The sequence below is a fragment of the Clavelina lepadiformis genome, chromosome 3 (assembly GCF_947623445.1).
Source record: "Clavelina lepadiformis chromosome 3, kaClaLepa1.1, whole genome shotgun sequence".
Taxonomy (NCBI): domain Eukaryota; kingdom Metazoa; phylum Chordata; class Ascidiacea; order Aplousobranchia; family Clavelinidae; genus Clavelina; species Clavelina lepadiformis.
Window position 1 is genome coordinate 18,730,409 of NC_135242.1, and position 19,292 is coordinate 18,749,700.

At 39.9% G+C, this 19,292-nt stretch overlaps 1 protein-coding gene across 2 annotated transcripts in view; it reads right to left on the bottom strand.

Annotated features, from left to right (window-relative positions):
- The window catches only part of LOC143448301 (activated CDC42 kinase 1-like), a 48,759-nt gene that overhangs the window by 3,319 nt on the left and 26,148 nt on the right, over window positions 1-19,292 (bottom strand). For both annotated transcript variants that reach the window (XM_076947976.1, XM_076947975.1), the window contains exons 13-14: window positions 439-517; window positions 118-317 (exon numbers count right to left, since the gene is read on the bottom strand). In XM_076947976.1, the coding sequence (XP_076804091.1) occupies window positions 118-317; window positions 439-517 (279 nt within the window). The remainder of the gene's footprint in view (window positions 1-117; window positions 318-438; window positions 518-19,292) is intronic.

The window sequence follows — 19,292 nt, forward strand, 5'->3', positions numbered from 1 at the left end:
GGTTGGGTTGTATTGTTACAAGCGATTTTACCTCGTTATTGATCAATGTGTAAACAATAAGGCAGAAAAGGAGAAGAATCTCCAGAATGGAATGCTTTTCCAAACACAAGCATTTACCTGGCGAGGTTCGTCTGTCCAAGATGGCCGACGGCGACGATGGGGCGGATTCCACCGACTTCGGGGGCAAAACTGGTTGAGTTACCCTCTTTGCTGGGGGCGGAGGGGGCGTTAATGGCGGGGGTGGTGTCGAACAGGGGCTCTTTGGAGGGGTCTTAGGAGGTGTCTTGGGTGATTTGGACAAAGGTTGCCATTTCGGTCTAAAAAATAGGACAAGATTAGCAATTTTGTAATGAGCTTGGAATACAATCTTCGCACGTTGCCAAGAAAACTAAAACATACACACGATAGCTTATAAAATACACTTTTCAGTTCCCTTACCTAAATGAATTTCTTTTGCTGGCTTTGTGAAGTTTCTTAGGCTGATACGACTTGGTCTCATTCGCTTCGTAAGCACCGTCTAAATAACAACAAACGACATATTTTCAAGTCGTAAAAACTTACTTCCCAAAGTTAAATCATCGGTAGTTAACCGTAATGTTAACAACCCGATGAAAATAAGCACATAGTAAAGCGGCCGATTCATGAAGTGCTGGCTAGTCATTGACCACTCACCGGAATCGGGCCTTCGCGTCACGCAGGTATACATAGCTTTTAGCTTCATGTTATGAATGTGAATAATCGCACGCTGGTACAAGACTTTCTCTTCGTAGACCACAAAGGTTCGATCGGTGTTCAGTATAAATTAATCCTATAGTTTCATTTGAGTTTTAATTTTTCAGTTCTTATATACTGTCGTTCTATTGAGAGAAAAAGGTCTTAGTACTGGGTTTTCGGACAAAGTCTCTTTCGAAAACAGAAGGCTATCTGTCTCACTTACATGTTTATAGACTGAATGGCTATAATCACCGCCACCCACGCTCGAACAAGCCTACACTCGTTGAAGTACACCTGCCAGCTATTGAGAAAATTTGCTAAGTATAGAATCCTAAATATTTATTTACGGCTTGACTGCTCCAGTCTAACGTAATTTATCCAATTCAATTGTCGCAGGCAGTCGTGTTTTCGATCCAAAAAAAGCCAAATTTCATCACAATTCTCCGTAATCAGATTAGGCAGGTACTGCCAGATCAATAGCAACATGTCTCAAGCCTTCGTGCCAGGTCAGAGCTCTGCACGCTACTGAGCGTTAACGCGACTGGAACAGAAGCTGCGAGCACTGCCCAACGTGCGGGGCGAAAAAAGAAAATGCTCGATAGTGCGCGCACACCCACGCGCGCCCATGTGTGATCGTATACGTCGCACACACGCGTCTAACGGAAGCGGAAGAAACGAAGCAAACAGTGAATATTGGTCTCAGTTATAAATATCGACCGGTAGCAATTCGTACGTTAAAGTGGTAACAACGTTGTTGAGTTCCTCAGAATTTGAACACCAAAACGCGTTATTTTTATTCAACCCCAACTTCGAGACGTGTCCCACGTCTCGTATCCCGTCTAAAAAGAAAAACTTAGAAGGGTCCTAATATGTAGATATCGAATCTTGTGACCAGTGGCGTTGACTTCCGCCCAAACTAGACAAGAGCGCACAACGAGTATGATGCAACAATTGAATTTGTTTGATCACAAGCATCGGTTGTGTTGGATAGGTTAGGTGCGGAGAAATTGATCGCATTTTCGTTTTCAAGATCCCAAAAAAAGACAAATTTTCCTAGCAGGCACTCGACGCGACCCAGCACAATGATAAATATGACAACTAATACGTCTCTCAAAGGACCACTTAAAGACAGGTAAGAATTTTAAACATTCTCGGTCATCGATTTTAAGGTTATTTACGATTAATCAATCACCAAAACCTCTAGCCCCAATAACACTACTTTTACTTTTTAAGGTAAAGTTTTATAACGAGCCATAAACCTTGCGCTGATTCGACGGTAAAACAGGACAACATTGTTAGGAAGTACAAATCAGGGAGAAAATATCTTTGGGTCAAATTCCTTCATCACGTAATTGCAGATAAATGTCTAGGGCACGCTTATTCGTGTTATAAAGGATATAAAAAATTCGATGATGTGACGTTTTCCGCCGGTGAATCAGGTGATACATAAGACAGATATGGCGAAAAAATTGGCGTTAATTTTTTTGGGTTTATGTCACACCGTTTGAGATTTCATACCTGCGACTTATGATCGCTTGGATTCTATTGTTACCGAAATCAAGAGTAACAGTTGATGACGTCATAATGGCATGAGGCGTATGCACGCATCACCCAGTCATCGTTTTTTTCCATTCTTAAACTACGTCAACGCATGTTCTACACCGGTAGTAACGTTAACAAAACGGACATGACGCAATTAACTGAAGGGGCAACATCACGCAGTGATACCTTCGCCTTCTCACCTTTGAAAATTCAACTTTGCAGAAGTGATGTATAACTATCTTTTTTGGTGATTTTTTAAAATTCCGGAAGCGATTTCAAATGGAATCCAATAATATTAATTAAAAATATCCGACGAACGGTCCCGTGGGATTTCCAGGGTGCAAAATATCTGAAAGCAGCAACCGCATTAAACATTCAAAGACATCAATTACAGTCTGAAGCGGACAGCTGAAGAAAAAGGTACTGTACCGACGCATTTTGTTGATAGAAAATGTTAAATGGGGCAATGCCCGCGCGTGCATTATCTCCGCTTCCAAAATGCCCTATGAACGTCATAAGGAGCAAATATGATGCAGTTTTTGGTTGTTTGTTTACGATGTCACACCATGCACCCTGCAGCTGTCTAACGACGCATTTTATGCTGATAAAAATATTACCAACAAACGCAGTTAAACTACAGCCACCCAGAAGGCTTAAAGTTTTAGACGATCCAAGCTAAACAGGTAAATAAACAGCTCTTTATCCGGAAAAGAAAAAAACAAAAAACATTCCAGGTTTTTCGAAATCGTCTTCGGCTAAGTTCACTCGAATCGACAAAAAACACGGCACACTCACGCATGAAACGTCAATTTCACACGACCTTCACACACTGGCGGCTAAGTCCCAATTAATCATATAGAAAGATAACTCACTCACACCACAACACCTTCGCTTCGCACATACCGTGTTAGCTCGGAGTTGTTTACACACGAACTTTTACACTTACATCATCCTGCAAATTGTTTGTCATGCATGTACGTGACGTCGTCATTACAGCACAAGGTCCGCTTTGCTGTTATGAATTGTGCTAAACTAAACATTCCAAGAAACTGTACTTAAAATTATGTAACAGTGTCAAAATTATAAACGGGTTTACTTGTCCTGAGACGACAAAAAGTTCCTGAAATTTTAATCAACTTCAAATCTTCGACCTCATTGTAATGGATCCCGCATGTTTTCACAAAATGTTGTTTGTTAGACGCGGAAAATTGATTTCACGCTTTTTACGTCATCAAACACCTTTAACTACGCGAAACAGCAAAGTTTTTCATCTTTTTTCACTTAATTACGCACATTTTTTGCAAGAAAACCTAAGGCGACGAGATAGCAAATTAGATAGAGTCAAAACGAGTGATGCGACTGCCAGATATTGCGTGCCTCCTGTCAACGTCACAATTAACGTCGTCAAATTTTGTTGAAAACCTGTAGAAAGGAGGAACTCTGACATTATCGTTCTTTCTTATCTTTGATTATGACGACACAAAAACTCCTATTGTTATGCCCGCAACTTTACGTTACAACAAAAATCACGTGACGACCAATTGATTTTGCATGAGTCCGTTGAAACTACCAAAGCACTGGGTATTACAAAGATACTTTATTCCAAGCGGAAGGCACAATGCAACTTGCCAAAAGATAATTAAGCGCGCAACCTCATATTGCACACGCCGCTGCACAACTGTAGGGAGAAATTGGTAACCAGCGCTAAAACCATTTCAGACCTGGGGTAGATTCTCCTTCGACTGAGCAAACACAAAAATCAAATGTCTGACAGCTCTTATACTATGGCTGCGGCCAAACAACAAACACATAATTCCTAATATGGTTAAAGCAACTATTTGTTCTCTGACGTGGGTCATGGCTTTTCAAAAGAGTAAGTTTGTAGGTTAGAAAAAAGTAGCAATTGTATTTCTAGAAATGCAAGCTGCCTGAAATCATCTGATAAAATCAAATGAGCTAAAATACAACCGAACGTTTCTCCCACGTTGCTAAGCCTACGACTAAATAACATAAAGACCAAAAACAAAATATCAACAGCAACTACAAAGAGCCCTGAGTGAATACCTGTTTATCCTTCAGATTAATAAAAAAGCCGATATACCGATATCGTGAGCCGTGAAAGTTAATAATCGCAACAGAATGGTTAACAAAAAGCCAAGTCGGAAGACGGGAGTTGGCTTTTACCACGCGACGAAATCTTCACGAAAAAACGTGTCCGAATCAAAGAAACATTGCTTAATAAACTCGAGTTCACATTTTTGCGGGCGTCAAGACAGGTGGCAAGAGGGCTGTGGGGAAACAAGGGAGTTTATTTTAACGGCTTAACTTAACATGGTATTACCATAAACAGACGTCATGGAGCGGGTTTGACGTCACTTTCACATTAAAACCGGCGGAAGAAAATTGAATTTCCTGAACTTGAGCGCTGATAAACAAAATACTTTGACGAGTAAAAAATCCCTTACATAGTCATAAGGAAAGTCTGTTCTTTTGAACGAAGGTGGTCCCGAAGAATAGCTGCAACAATGGTCAGAACCCTACAAACATAGCTTCCAGCAAACAGTTTGAACTGGTTAATAATTGAAAACAGCTCCACTCACGAAACAAAACCCCTAGTGTTCACGCGCTTCGCCACACAAATGATATGAAAAACTGTAGCAGTTGCATAGGCTTATAAGTCAGTGTTCACGAGAGGCTTTCTTCAGCCTTTTTTCTTCGCGGGCGCCGACCACAGCCCCCGATGAAGAGGAAAAAAGGAACAATAAACCCAAACAAAATATTTGCTTGAAGGAGGGAGGCGACGTTATTATCGATGTTTCCGTTTGTGTAACTTGGGTTTTTGATGAGTTGGAAGTAATATTTAAAAGGTACGGAACATTTTTCCTCGCCATAAATTGTGGGTCTGATTGCTGTTATTATTGCAATTTCTGGAAACTAATAGTTCAATTTTATAAGGTTCTACAAAGATATGTTGTAATTAGGTTAAGATGAAAAGAAAAATTTACAGCAAATTGTCGTAATTCGACGTTTTACGATATTAACAAACGGTAAGAATTTTAATTGTTTGAACGCTACAACTTTGTATCTTCCCTCTAGTTTAATACACAGTTCAAATAGGTTCCAAATAGCCCAATTCCAGTAAAACTAACCGCCTTTGTATGTTCACAGCAAACAATTTAAAATCAATAAAAACCAACACAAGGAGGCCATTGCAGTGTAACCTGTGGTTGTTCAAACAAAATTGCGTGTGAACCCAGTCTGCTAGTTGAAAGCATTTAAACTGCTGTCAATGTTCACTGTTTTAACTGCTGATATACGTTCCTTAACGAGTAGACAGGGGCTAAAGGTTTCACTGCACAAGGGGCGGCGTATTGAAAGAGTAAGTCTGAGTCACTGTCACCCGCAGCAGGTTCAGTGGCCTACGGTACGTGTGAGTCATAAAAATATAAGAGAGACGCACTCAAAGAGACAATGGCGGTAAAGCTTGATAGTTACATAAAATGTCGTGAAAGCTTTCTAATAAACACTTGAAGGGCGCTTTTTCCTCGCAGGTACACCGTAACAATCGCAAAAATAGCTCTTGACAACTGTGAGGCTTCGCTTCTAACCGCCACAAAACACTTAGCAACTGGTAATCGAAAACCGAGCGACCGTGGGACCGCGTGAATTTTGGAATTTATATTGGAAAAAGTGTCTGTTAACTAACTTCTCTGAAGTTTCGTTACTACGAGCGCGATTATGTTAAATACTCCAGGAAAAGGATACTAAAAATACAAAACCAGTGCAAGTGGCCAACGTGGTTAATTTGGATAGAAGACGGCCAAGGCTACCTTTGGTTGTAACTTGTAACTGTCTTCAAAAGATGTAATATGTAGTGTCCATTTATGTATCAGGTAACTTTCATACACCTACTCCAATATGTATATTTATTTAAGATTTCCTACCAATTGGCAGGCCGACATCCTACACCAGATTTGACAGTTTTAAAATCTAGGTTAAACTGAGCAAGCGTTAAAAGTAAACTTTGAAGAAAACTTTAAAAGTTTACACCGGTCCAGGTAATCTTACTCGACTAACAATTTTCAGCATTCTGGTACTTGGTACAACAATCATTACTTGGTACATACCTAGTCGAAACACTTTTCACCCAACTCGGACCAGATCGTGTCGACTTGGCGCGGCACTAAAGAAGGTCGTTGGCGTTCATGTAATTTTTTCCGGAAACAGCTTCGATGTTAAAAGGAAGGCTTGTTATTTTTTGGCGAGATAACCTTTCATTCTGCTGCATAGAACCCTTGCACCGACATGAAACAAAGTTATGTTTATAACGACCGGTAACTGCATGAATATGGTCGACGACAAAGAAATGACAAATCTCAACAAAGTATAGATAGACAAGGATACCATTGCAGTACTGTATATAGTACTAACCAAGCTCTTTATATTACCATCACTACTTCACGGGAAAAATCATACGTTCAAAGATATTTTTCACAGTTTCTGTTAACTTAACTTGAATAGTACAACGCAGTAACCTAAATATATGTCAACTTTTTCTAATACAAAGCTAACTTACATTAAACTCTTAACAGCTAAACTCAACTTATTACATCCCCACCTTCCTCCTAATCTTACCTCACCCCGTTTGTTCAACAACGGGCTGTGTGATGTACTTATGGTGAAATAGTCACTTTCTATAAAAACAACTAACATCTCCCACAACTGGCTAATCAATTGATAAGTTTCGGTAACAATGGCAAAACATTTTCGAATAATAAATGCTGGAAGACCCACTCAAATAACGCGTTTTAGTGAAACTTCCAGAGGATATTCCGATTAAGGTTACCAGGAAGGATGCGTGATTTCCGGACAAGAGTGAGCTTAAAGGAGGAAAGGTACTAATTATGTGATGAATTCCTACACTGTTAAAATGGATATATATGGTAACATATACAGTAAATTCCTAGCTGGCTGCAGCAACATGCACATATGTTACACGTTTGTTCCCGAAAGTTTCATAACTAGACTTTAGGTAATTTTCGTAAGTTCTCTTATGTCGTGTAAACGTAGCTTAAGACCTAAAAGCACCATGTAAGGACAAAATTTCATAAAATTTCAATTCGTAAAACTGACCGTATAATAAAACGTTTACAACCGAAACGCGTCAGTCCAGCAAATAAAACGGATTAGAATTTTAACAGACTGAAATAAAAATTTTCCATAAGCTACAGACACACTAAGATATACGAGGAAAATAACATTAATTGTTCGCTTACGCAAAACCATCCATCTTCTAAAAGTAATGACATTTTAACGCGTCAACTTAATCATTTTATCACTAATTCACGCAGGAAAACGAGACAAATATTTGTAAGGCACGACGTTCTATGCGTAATGACGTAACCAACTGACGTACAAAAAACAATGTAAAGAAACAAACAAGACAACAGGAGAAAAGTGTTAACAAGAAGTCCGAAACGCATTGGAGTTTCGGCCAACATTGTTTCAACGTAGTGGGTTTTGTCATGTGAATGGTGACGTAATATTGTAAGAATGTAAGGGGAATGAATTACAATCGTGAAGTCCCGATTAGAACGTTAATAAGTTAGTACTGTATAACCTTGTAAGTGGGCACAGTCATCGAATCGTGTAAGGTCAGTAAACAAGTATAATATAAAAGTTAAATCGTACATTCGGTGTCCTATCTGATTCATATCAACATTTTCCCCACAGTAACAAAATCGAACCCGAATGACATTGTTTCAACATCAAAAGTAACGTTCTGGTGCAACGCAGTCAGTCCTGTATAATTCATATCTCACCAGTCCTACCACGATAACAGGAGGGTAACATACGCGTAACGAGATGTTTTCATTCATAAAATGCAGGATGACAGCCATCCGGCTCTGCCAGCGGAAGCATTTACAATCCAACACAATCGCTCACAACAAAGGGATTATATTGCAACAGCAGCGTCGAAATACGCAATATGGCTCACACGGTTTGTTTTATGAATGGAAGTTTATGTTATGGACAAAAATCACGTATTCAAAAAAACATTCATCGTTCTGGCAAGATTTCTCTTGGTAACGCGTTAATATTTAATCACGTTTGAAAAAAAACAATTTTTCCATTTCAGACGTTTTGTACCGATTGTCTGCTACTTCGAAAACGTGCACAAAATCGTGTCAATTGGTTAGTTTTGATGCATCAAACGTGTAAATTTTATGCCACCTTGAAAACAACAAAAAGCGGTAGATATTTTGTATTCAAAAAATACAATTCCAACCTAGATGCAATGAAACCTCAACAACTGTAAGGTATGTTTATCTTCAGCGAACAACACGGGTAATGAACAGGTATATACGAAATAACGTTTTATATGACGTACAGGCTACGGCATAATACATACATGGATTTAAAGTTTTAAATCGGTAAAAAAAACTTCAAAAAAGAATGTTTAAGCTGTTTGCCTGTTTACGGCAACTCTGTCACAGTAAAATAACATATCACCAAAAAAACGAAAAAGGCTTCAAAATTTTTCGCGTTCTGAAATCTATTTTGTTTATTTCTCTCAAAACTTTATAGCAAGCAAACAGGAAGCAACGTTGAAGAAAAACGACGTATAATCCAACACATATACACAATTCCCCGGTATGACACATAATGTAGCGAAGTGCGCGGCCGATATACTAACCATTAATGATGTACTGGGTCACAGACTGGTTACCAAGAAATTCGACTTCATCAGCTCCGTCATGCTTTCCGATATCGCTTGCCAGAAGAATGAAAAATAAGGTTAAAACGAGATAGGCCAAATAACACGACTTTCGGAAATACCGGTTCCCGTAAATTAATATTTTTATGACAAGGATGTGGATGCTTCAAAAGAATCGGATATTCTCCATCCTCGACAACCCTTGCAGGCGATGATAACTTGACAATTCGTGCCGGATGGTCAGCTCAAGTCCGCATTCCGTGTAACCAGCACAGACGCTTAACGTGATTTACTTAATAACAATATGCTGGCTTATTGCCTCCTGTTCTTCAAAGGTCCTTTTCACATGAACTTAACAACAGCGCGACCCGTGAACGGTCTGATTTACAACGCAGGAAAATAGTAGGTGCATGTGACCATGAGACGTTCTGCTTACACCGAGGTGACGTCACGATTGCGGCTTAAGCCACATGATCTTTGCGGTCACTTTAACTGAAGTCGTTGTTGACTTGCAAAATATTTTGAAAAATAAACCGCGATGGCGGAAGCGAAGGAGAGCAAGTACACAAACGACTGTGATAATCCACGCCAGCACGTACAAACGACGTGGGAAAAACAGAGCAAACCAACAGCCAGTGCACAGAGCGAACACGCCCTTGCTTACCTTAGTTCTCACACGTGTGGCCTAGGTACACATTACTTCTGAGACGGCGCTAGGGCCGTTAAAAACATGGGCAAACGATGACCGATATGTAACAACTCGGATAGGAAAGTACCTTTAACAATAAAGATGTCAATGGGTAAAGATAGCAGCTGTTCGTAACAATGGGGAGTAGGCAGACGTAGCAATTACATAATTACACGATGTAGCGGGTAGATATGGTGATCCGTACGACTTAAAAATACTTCAAGCTGAAAAAGTATCCTTTTCTCAATAACGACGCAGCAGATTGCAGCCAAGAAATGCTAACCACGCGTTACTGGAAAAGATTTAAAGGACAAGTAAAGGCCAATACAGGCTTTGTCAAAAATTATTTATTAAGGCTCTTTATACAATGAGAAGATGCGTAGTGTGTGGAATGCCGATATGACAAAGCAAGGTTTGCGGTTGTCACCTACAGGAGTTTAATCTTTCTACTTACCTGTAATTTCGGCGGGCGTACCATTATTATGTTAAAGTCAACGTGCTGTCGATTTACCCCTTATGTCAACCGTGTCATTCACAAAATGCCGCAGATAAGCAATATCACGGACCAGTGCAAAAATATTGAAAACTGTCAATCAAGGTTAGGTTGCAGAGCGGGCTGCATGTCATATGACAACCACAGATCGCTAAAACAATACATACATTTTTCACACCAAGCGGGCCGTGACAACCCAGCTTTACACGGATAGGCTACTTGAACATTCCGTTACGTCATAAAATCTGACCTAATTTGTTGCAAAAATCAAAGCAACGGAATATGTTGCGCAACGACAAGGGCGGAACAAAAGCATGGAATACTCAAAAGTTTCTGACGTAATGGGTCATACAGATGCTTAATTATGCAATTAACAAACGCATGTAGTTTCAGTTTAAGACAGACCTGCTTAATTGATGGACTTTTTGACGTAATACCTTAGCTTTTATTGTTATTAGCAGACAGGCATCTTAAAACTGACAAGCAAATAAGAGACGATTTTTATCTGTTATTCTGCAATTAATTCCTGCATGGGCAACACGGCTGACGTAAATGTGAAAAAAGCGTGACCGGGCTGTGACGTTGTTTTCGCGCCTTCCGCGGGTTCGTTCACAATACTGATCGCGTGCTAACTTTGTTTGGGTTTTGTGGCCTGACCACTATGAATCCAAGCAAAACATTGCTATTGTTGTTTCTTACGTAACAAAACCAGCAATTTATTTTTGCTATTTTCAGGAAGTATAAATGACATCTTAACTTTTTGGCTGCTGTTTGGCAGATTTATTCAAATTAACAAAAAGCGTCCAGGCGTAAAGTAAATGCCAGTTTTTGGGAGGGTTAACAGAACTCGTATATGACCAGGTTGGCACTTTACAATATCAAAGGAGGCGTTACAAATTCGCTGAAAATCATCCATTGATGTGGCGGTAAACAAGACGCCAGGCAGCCATCGAGCTGGGCGACTCTACGCCACTTGTCACATCAAGAAGTTATATAAAACATGACTTTTCTAGGAAAAGGACGCAAGGCCCTCAGCAATTCAAAGATGATCGCATAATCTTTAAGCGATAACGATTTCAAGTCTTTCCTTGTCACGCAAGATTCTGGCGATTTGCACAATCTTTCGTAAAACCCGATACCGACAATAAACAAACAAATAAATTAATGATGCCAGATTAGCCATATACGGACATGCCGGCACCTGGAACATGCCGGTAAGCGACACGACCAGGTCACGGTAGCTCCATAAAAAATTTTCAACGTGATTTGCAACAACAAGTTAAGCCGTGATTAATGACAAGAAAACAAGTGAAGACCGTTGTTTCCGACAATGCACTGCAAAGCTCTGCACCGAAGATATAGTACATATACGGCAAAAAGAGCAACAGGGCACCGGCGTTAAAACAACTACGGATTGCAATGCCAGGATAAATGTATCAAAGTTTCGGGAACAGACCTATACTTGCAAAAATGAAAAGAGAAACTTGCAACTTGAGCAATTGGAACTACTACTAGTTTGTTTCTTTTAATAAAGAACTGCACACACCACGAACACGTTGTGTGTGCAGTTCGACAATAATTACGACAATACAAATGGGGTTTATTACTTTAGGCGCTTGGACGATTTTTAGCCCTGGACCGTGACCGCGCGGGGCTAAACCTGTAGATAACAGGGCAAAGTAAACGGATTTAGTTCAGGCACGCTGCATTCAGCAAAGTATCGGTTGACACGCAACCAACCACCGTGAATGTTCCAGAAAAGGAGAACTGTGGCAATTTGGCAGTCTTTCAGCTTCAGTTTCAAAGCGGCAGCAACGTAAGGCACTGCCAAAATTCGGTCGAGTGTATAACTGCAAACACAGCAGGATCTTCAAAATTTGCGCCACTTCATTCTTTTGCGAGCTGTGCAAAACATAGAGATAATTCAGAATCGGGTTTCACAAATTTTGACAACAGTTCATTTTTAACACGCTGCTGTGGCTGCAGTAGATGCACAGGTTTTCTATGAGCGCTTTCTGCCGCGAATTTGAAATAATTCGCCCTCAGACAGTGAACTGTTGCATTTTGAAAACTGGACGCAAATGGACATATCATGTGTCCTGTTTTGGGCGTATTAGTTGACGTGCTGGAGACGTTTAGCGTTTGATACGAGACGGTCAATTGCTCATCAAAGCTGGTAATGCTTTAATCAAACAAAAACACTTTACGTGGACACTCTCTAAGTCAGTGGTACTCACACACAAAGAAAAATATCGCTGAGCACGCCCCAAACAAGGGTTAAAATTCGTCAATTGTCTGACTAAGGCATTTAATTCGTCCCATCTAATCCATGAAAAATCCGCCTATGACTCCAAACCACGTTTTAATGTCGTTATATTGACTCATTGAACAATGGATTCTGCTGTAGGGAGAACAATGGCTTTTGTTAAAGGGGGAAAAGAACAACTCCAGGCATACCAAAGCGAGTTGGATGTCTTCCGGGTTATTAAATAGCAAAGTGAAGCGAAGCGAGTCCAAAAATAGCAGGTCTTGGTCTAAAAATTTTCAATATCCTGAGGAAATTACAGGCTTTCAACAATGCTCGGATCCGCAAAAAGAAACCGATAAATAAGTGTAACAAGTCCACTCTCCTAACACCAATCTTGTAAGAAAAACTGCAGATGATTAAAAACAAGAGTATTTCTGGTTATCCAACTATGTGACTGACCGCGTTGGTCACTTCTTAGAAGACTTAGATCACCGGAACCTGATGATAAGGTCCATGTTTTGACTTTAAATACAGTGATTAGTTTAACTGAATCACGGCTGCATTGCACATGATAATGTCCAGGAATCTGATTAATTCCTGTTGGGCTGTTTGAATACGCTCGCGATCCCATTTGCCCCGTATTATAAGTGGTGACTAAGCGGTCAGTAAATAAGTGATATATAGACAGGTTTCAAAGCATCGCCCACGGTCGTCACACAAGCGAATGAAATTTTCCAGTTGCGCAAACTTTGAAACAGATGGTCGGAATTACGGATGAAATTAAAGAACAGGTGTACATTGATGTATATACATCTGTCGTAAAATTTCGACGTGGCAACGCCTTTTCGACTTCACAGAACTCCGCACATTACTCTGGAACAATCATAAGTCGTCCGAGTGCGTTGGTGACTGTCACAAAAAAATGTAATGACGTGTTTTTAATTCTTACTACAGATGTTGACCTTCCGTAATTTAACTCTCGACAATTATGGAAATACTCTGTGAAAAGACAGACTGTTGGACAAAGACGGTTTGAGTTGGGAATCGTTACAACTGCAAAATCGACGTTTAACCAGACGTATCATTACAGTGCGGCTGTTTTGTGCGGATACGTAAATACTCATCGAAAAAAAAAGAATTGTAGCAAGCATCCCAGAAATTTCCACAACATTGAGGCTCTGTTTACTATAGATGCCACATCTTAAAGGACACTAAACGTTGTGCGAAAATTTAAACAGAGACGCCAAACCCTGTGACCATAACGATTAAATTCCCGGGCGAAAACAGTGTTGTGACGTCAGCGCAGCGAGACGTAACTACATGGAGCTTTCTCCTCACCAACGTAACGCTGTTACAATATGAAAATGAAAGTACGGCCTTGTAAACACAATACACTTCCGCTTTGGCAAGGTTTTATCAACAAGCAAACATGCTGTTGATAAAAAGAGAAGCACAGGCCACGCGGCCAAGATTAGGTTCAGATCCCCTTGTTTTCTGCATGGTTTGTTTATGATCTCCGTGAAGGGAATATATTCGTCAAAACACCTTACGTGGAATTGGCGGCTCTCTCCACAAGAAGAGTGACAGGGGGGGCAATATATCACAAAAATTCACATACGATTTCGTAAACCAGTTTTCATGTGTTGGTTATAGTTATTGGTATAGCACAGACGTGGGCAAACTGCGGCTCGCGAGCCGCATGCGGCTCTCCGGCATGTTTTTTGTGGCTCTTCTAGTCGAATCGTAAAATTCCAAAAAATGTAAAGGCTACCAAGAGTACCGTTTATGAAAGTTTCTGTGTAGTTTTTCTTTATGTAGGCCAGCATTTCGTTTATGACGTAACACTAGACATCGATTCCGACATTGTTTTCAGGTATAGATTCTATACTCTATTGCAAAGGTTGTCAAAATGCACCTCACCAACATGTTTTTATGGGTCTTTTAGTTAAAATGTAATATCCCAAAATGACTACTAATAGTATAATAACCAAATTGACAATCATTATTGATTTTGCGGGCTCGCTGGTGTTTATATTTTTCCGCAAGTGACTCTTTCATTGAACAAATTTGCCCACCCCTGGTATAGCACATCAAGTTTGAACCGGTTTAAACCTAATTTCCTGTGTGATGCAAGTTGATCGCTTCCAGTATTATAACGGAAGTTGCTCGAAAACGAAAAGGTGTGTTAAACAGGGTCGAATCGTGAGTAGCGTAAAAAACAACATAAAATACATCTCCTGAAATCTCAATTACGCAAGCAAAAAGGCCGCCATAGCACGTTGTTGTTGCACCGTTTTTATCTAAATGTTATAGGCATTTAACTCTCTCTAAGCAGGAAATTACCGGTTATCACGGGTGTAAATAATAATGCTGCTTATTGTAAAAAGCCGGAAGTAAAGAGCGGAAAAAACATCCGTCTCGGAAAAGGTGAAACAAAGATCTTTGTCGCATCTTTATACCACGCCAGAATCTTTCTTCCTGGCGACATTCCGAAAATGCTGACGTGATTATGTTTTCATTTTTATGAGGTTAAAAAGTAACCCGTCCGTTTCCGAAAACAACAAATCTTGGTGTAAAACAAAGTGTGATAAGAAAACGCAGAAGAATATACAGGTCTCTGCTAATCGGATGAGTGACCACAAGTAGCACGACAGTAAAAGTTTTAACCAGGGCGCAGGATTCGATTGACAAACCGAACAAGTGACAACATCTTAAGCATCAATCAGTTTCTGCGAACTGATCAATCCGTAAAAATTATGTCTCAAAGTAAAGGCTTAAAAACATAATTCGAAGCCGAGATCAAAGAGAAATTCTCTTTACGTTTTACTGACAAACAGCAAAACAAAACACTTGTGAAAACACCACATGACAGAATGCGCGTGTGCCAAGACAAGGCAGCTCACGGTTTGATAACGCCTAACCCTTTATAACCGCTGACGCACGGTTTTGACGTCATCAATGGTGTGTCCGTTTATGATGTCACAATGACAAAGTGTAACAAAAGGTTGAATGTGATAATTGGCTGACAATTAACGAAAAAATTTGACAAGATTCTCAGTAGCTTATTACAGACGACGTTTCGAGATCCAATTACTGGTAGCTGCAATTACCTCATCTCTGACACATGGAAATGCATTTGAGCAGGCAATAGCGGAAAATAGATTGGATAATAAAATTAATTTGTTGCATTCACAATAAGCTGCACTAATCAATCAAAAAATCAGAGCATTACTTCTGCAACATTACAGTAAAGGCGAAACAGGTTAAGCTTGATCCCATTCCAATCGACAATTTTACTCAATCTGTGCTTTCTGATAAAGGTATTTTATACGAAAATGAATCAGCCACGAAGCAGCAAGTAGCTAAAAAGCCAATGAAAATTAAGACTTCAACCATGTGACTGCAATCATTTCGGGTTTGGTTTGCCGAGTTACAGCACGCTGGGACAAAAGATATAAAGTTTAACTCTGTACGCAAAATATTGTTGCGTGTGAACGACTCTGCTTTCATTTTGCCCTTAGCAGGTGTATCTTAATCTTTAAGTCAATGTCACACATAAGATGACGTTTTGACACATTCTCGGAAATTCTTATCGCATTCACCTTTAGAACATTTCGAAGGCAAAAGGTTGCGCGGCACAGAATGGTATGATCCGTCGAAAACAGGTCAGGATGTTTTATACAACAAAGCGGCCTTCTTAGGATTTTTATCCCTGTCATTACATAACGCGAACTATTCCAAGAAACGAGGGCATTCTTTACGCATACCCGGTGATTGTGACGTCACAATCGGCTGTGGAATATGACAAACACTGACAACAATTTAGCGTCCATTTCCTTTAGTGGCAAAAATTGTCTGGTATGCCAAATGGCCGAGTCTGGTGCTTTGCCAGAACTGGTTTAGAGCCATTGAAAAACAATGCTGTCTGCCACCCGTAACCGACGTTTGTCGTCATACTCGAATTAGTGACGTTACACAGCCACAGCCCACATTTGCAAGAACACGTAGCTTGTCATTTCCATTAACAAATTTTGATGCAGGGATCTTTTACTGGGCTAAACATTCTAAACAACGATGGATAACAAAGTAATTTAGACGTCGCTTAACTTTTCAGCTATTTCCCACGTCGGTATTGATAATTATGAAGGTTAAAATGTTATAAGCCTAGAAGTCCCTAATGAAACAGTGCGCTTTTTCCAACTGAACATTAAGGAACACGTTCACTGACCAAAGTTTCTTAAAATGGTGCAAATAGCGACTTAATCACAGCAGCATAGCACAAATTGGCCATGACTAAGATATGTGCCTGGTAATTTAGAGCAGAAATAACATTATTCAAGTTTAATCAGCCAAATTGGAACCTAATTAGTTGAGTCGTTGGGAGTAATTTCACGGATCGCCTAACAAATGCTCTTATTTTACAAAACTAATTTCACGGGTTGTTATTGGTGACGTCTGGCCTCTGATAAGCTTGCACGACTGGTCACGTGATTAGATAACACGTATTCAAAGGCGTTGAATTTTCTCCCACTTCTGAATGCAACGGTTCATAAGACATTTGCAATTTAAACGTCCTTTGTTCAAAGGGAGGCGATCATACCGCTATGTCTATACTTAAAAACAACACTTTTATCGTGTTCATAACAACGTATTTTCTCTGCGTAATTTTGCAAAACTAAATCAATTCTCACGCTTTGCAAGCGTCGATTCGTGACAGTTGAACCATAAAATTTGCTGCGATGGTAGCTGGTGATGGACGATAATACGGTGACGCTGGTGACGGATGTTTGTTCCAAAACCCGAGCTCTATTTTTGGAACAAATTGAAATCTCTTACATACATCGCTATCATAGGGTCGTAGCTTTGCAGGGGCAACAAGCGTTATTCACCAGAGTTATTAAGATAAGCAATAGAGGCGATACGGGAGTGTGTGTATGCAATGCAGCGCATACGAATCACTTGACAGCGATCGGTGAAGATAACGCAGAAAATGCAGAAGACGTTTTGCTGAATATGCTAAGGCGCTAGTTAACGGTTAAAGTCTTTATCCTTCAGAAACTCATTCCTTCGAAAAACTTCCATTAAACAGTTGTGCAATATATCAAAAAGAAACTATACGATAAGTTCTGCGGAATGGCAAACTTTAACGCAAAAAAAACAAACAACATGCTTTCGCTTATTTAAAATTACCATAATATAGCAAAATTATTACACTTCAATCATTTACACTAGAATGCATCGAGTGGGTCTTATTAGGAATAATCCGCATGAACCAAGCGATTTGGGCGGTTGAGTTGAGTGGTTTAGCGGCTTTTTAACATTGAATTTATGTGGACACATATCTCAGTGATTCATTTCAAACAAACCACAATGCAGTTCGCAGTATCCCGACCATAGTTCGATTCAAAATCATCCAATCGAAGCTAAAATACGTCAACGCGCGCGCTAGTTAGAACTTGAACAATTTGCAATACACAAGTTAATTTCCCAATCGATGAACAGTTGACCTTAAAATCGGCCAGACCAGGCAAATTTTTGAATGACGTTATTCTAAAACATCTTACAGCTTCGATTAATCGTCTTAAGTCTGATAGCTTACGCGGGCCGTTAACCTAAACAAATTGCCTCTGCACGCCCTCAAGTCTTAAGACTTTTCCTGCAAATTGCAAGCTGGGATTTGTGTCCAAATTAAGCTACACAAATGCTCTCATATTGTACAAAGTCTTATCGGCAACTGAAGCAATCAGGGCATGCAATGAACGACTTTAATTAGGCCCAGTCAGAAAATTAGCAATTTACAGAAATATCCGGGCATTCTTCGGTATAATTTGTAATTGAGGACTTCCGCTAAAAGCCGGACATGAATAAATGTGTTTCAAATTTTCGACCTAAAAAATATACGCGGTCTATACATCCTCACATAAATGCCATCAGCAAAATCCTAAATGCGTCTTGCATTGCAGCTACATCCTCAACAAGATCAACGAAGTTTTCACAACATGTTTTGGTCTTACACATACGTGAATAGCTCCTTAGGGTTACGTTATAGCCTAAAAATAGGGTTAATTCCTTTTGACAAGGACAGCAGAGAATGCAGTTTGCATGTCGTCCTTAACGCTGAGATTTTGCAAAAATTGCACCAGAATACCGCGCTGTCATGCTGGAATTATACGATCCTTCGTGGACTTCAGACGATTAACCTCGACACCAAGTTCGTGGAAACCTAAAATGCATTTAAGCCGACCCATGCAGGCAATGATATAGTGTTACGATATGTCAAGGTTAAACTTGGATTTCGTTAAGCAGACTAAAGACGCCGACAAAATCGTGTAAGAAAGTAAGGTCATACCGGGTAGACCTCAACAATTTCTAAAGTCGGCGACCGCTTGTCAACTCTTGCCATTTGTGCTTGTCACTAGGGCCATTGTTTTACTTCCTTCAAGCCGTCAACGAGATTTGTCGCCCTGTGATCTTGGAATCACTTAATCTCTAAACTGACAGCTACTGCTGCTCCCCGCAAGTGGTTAACGGCTTTGTGTTTTGTGTTGCAACCGGGTTCCCAACGGTTTCTTTGACTGGCTGTTATGGGTTATTCACCCAAATGGTAATCCAGAAATTAGTACCACGGTTGGACAGAAGCTCTATAAGCTTATAAACTGAGCATAGATTTTTTTGCGCAACGTTAGATATCTATGTGAAGTCGTTCAACCGTTTCAAAAGTGATATAAAACTGATTTAGTTGATTGGTCTAACATAATATTACGTTTATTTGCAAAGATGTCTAGCCAAGCGAAAAAATTTAAAGTTTTTACAGTCACACTAAATTAACTTGCATAGATTGAGAGGTATTTTACATGAAGTGACGCAATTCAGTTTTAGAATACCGTAT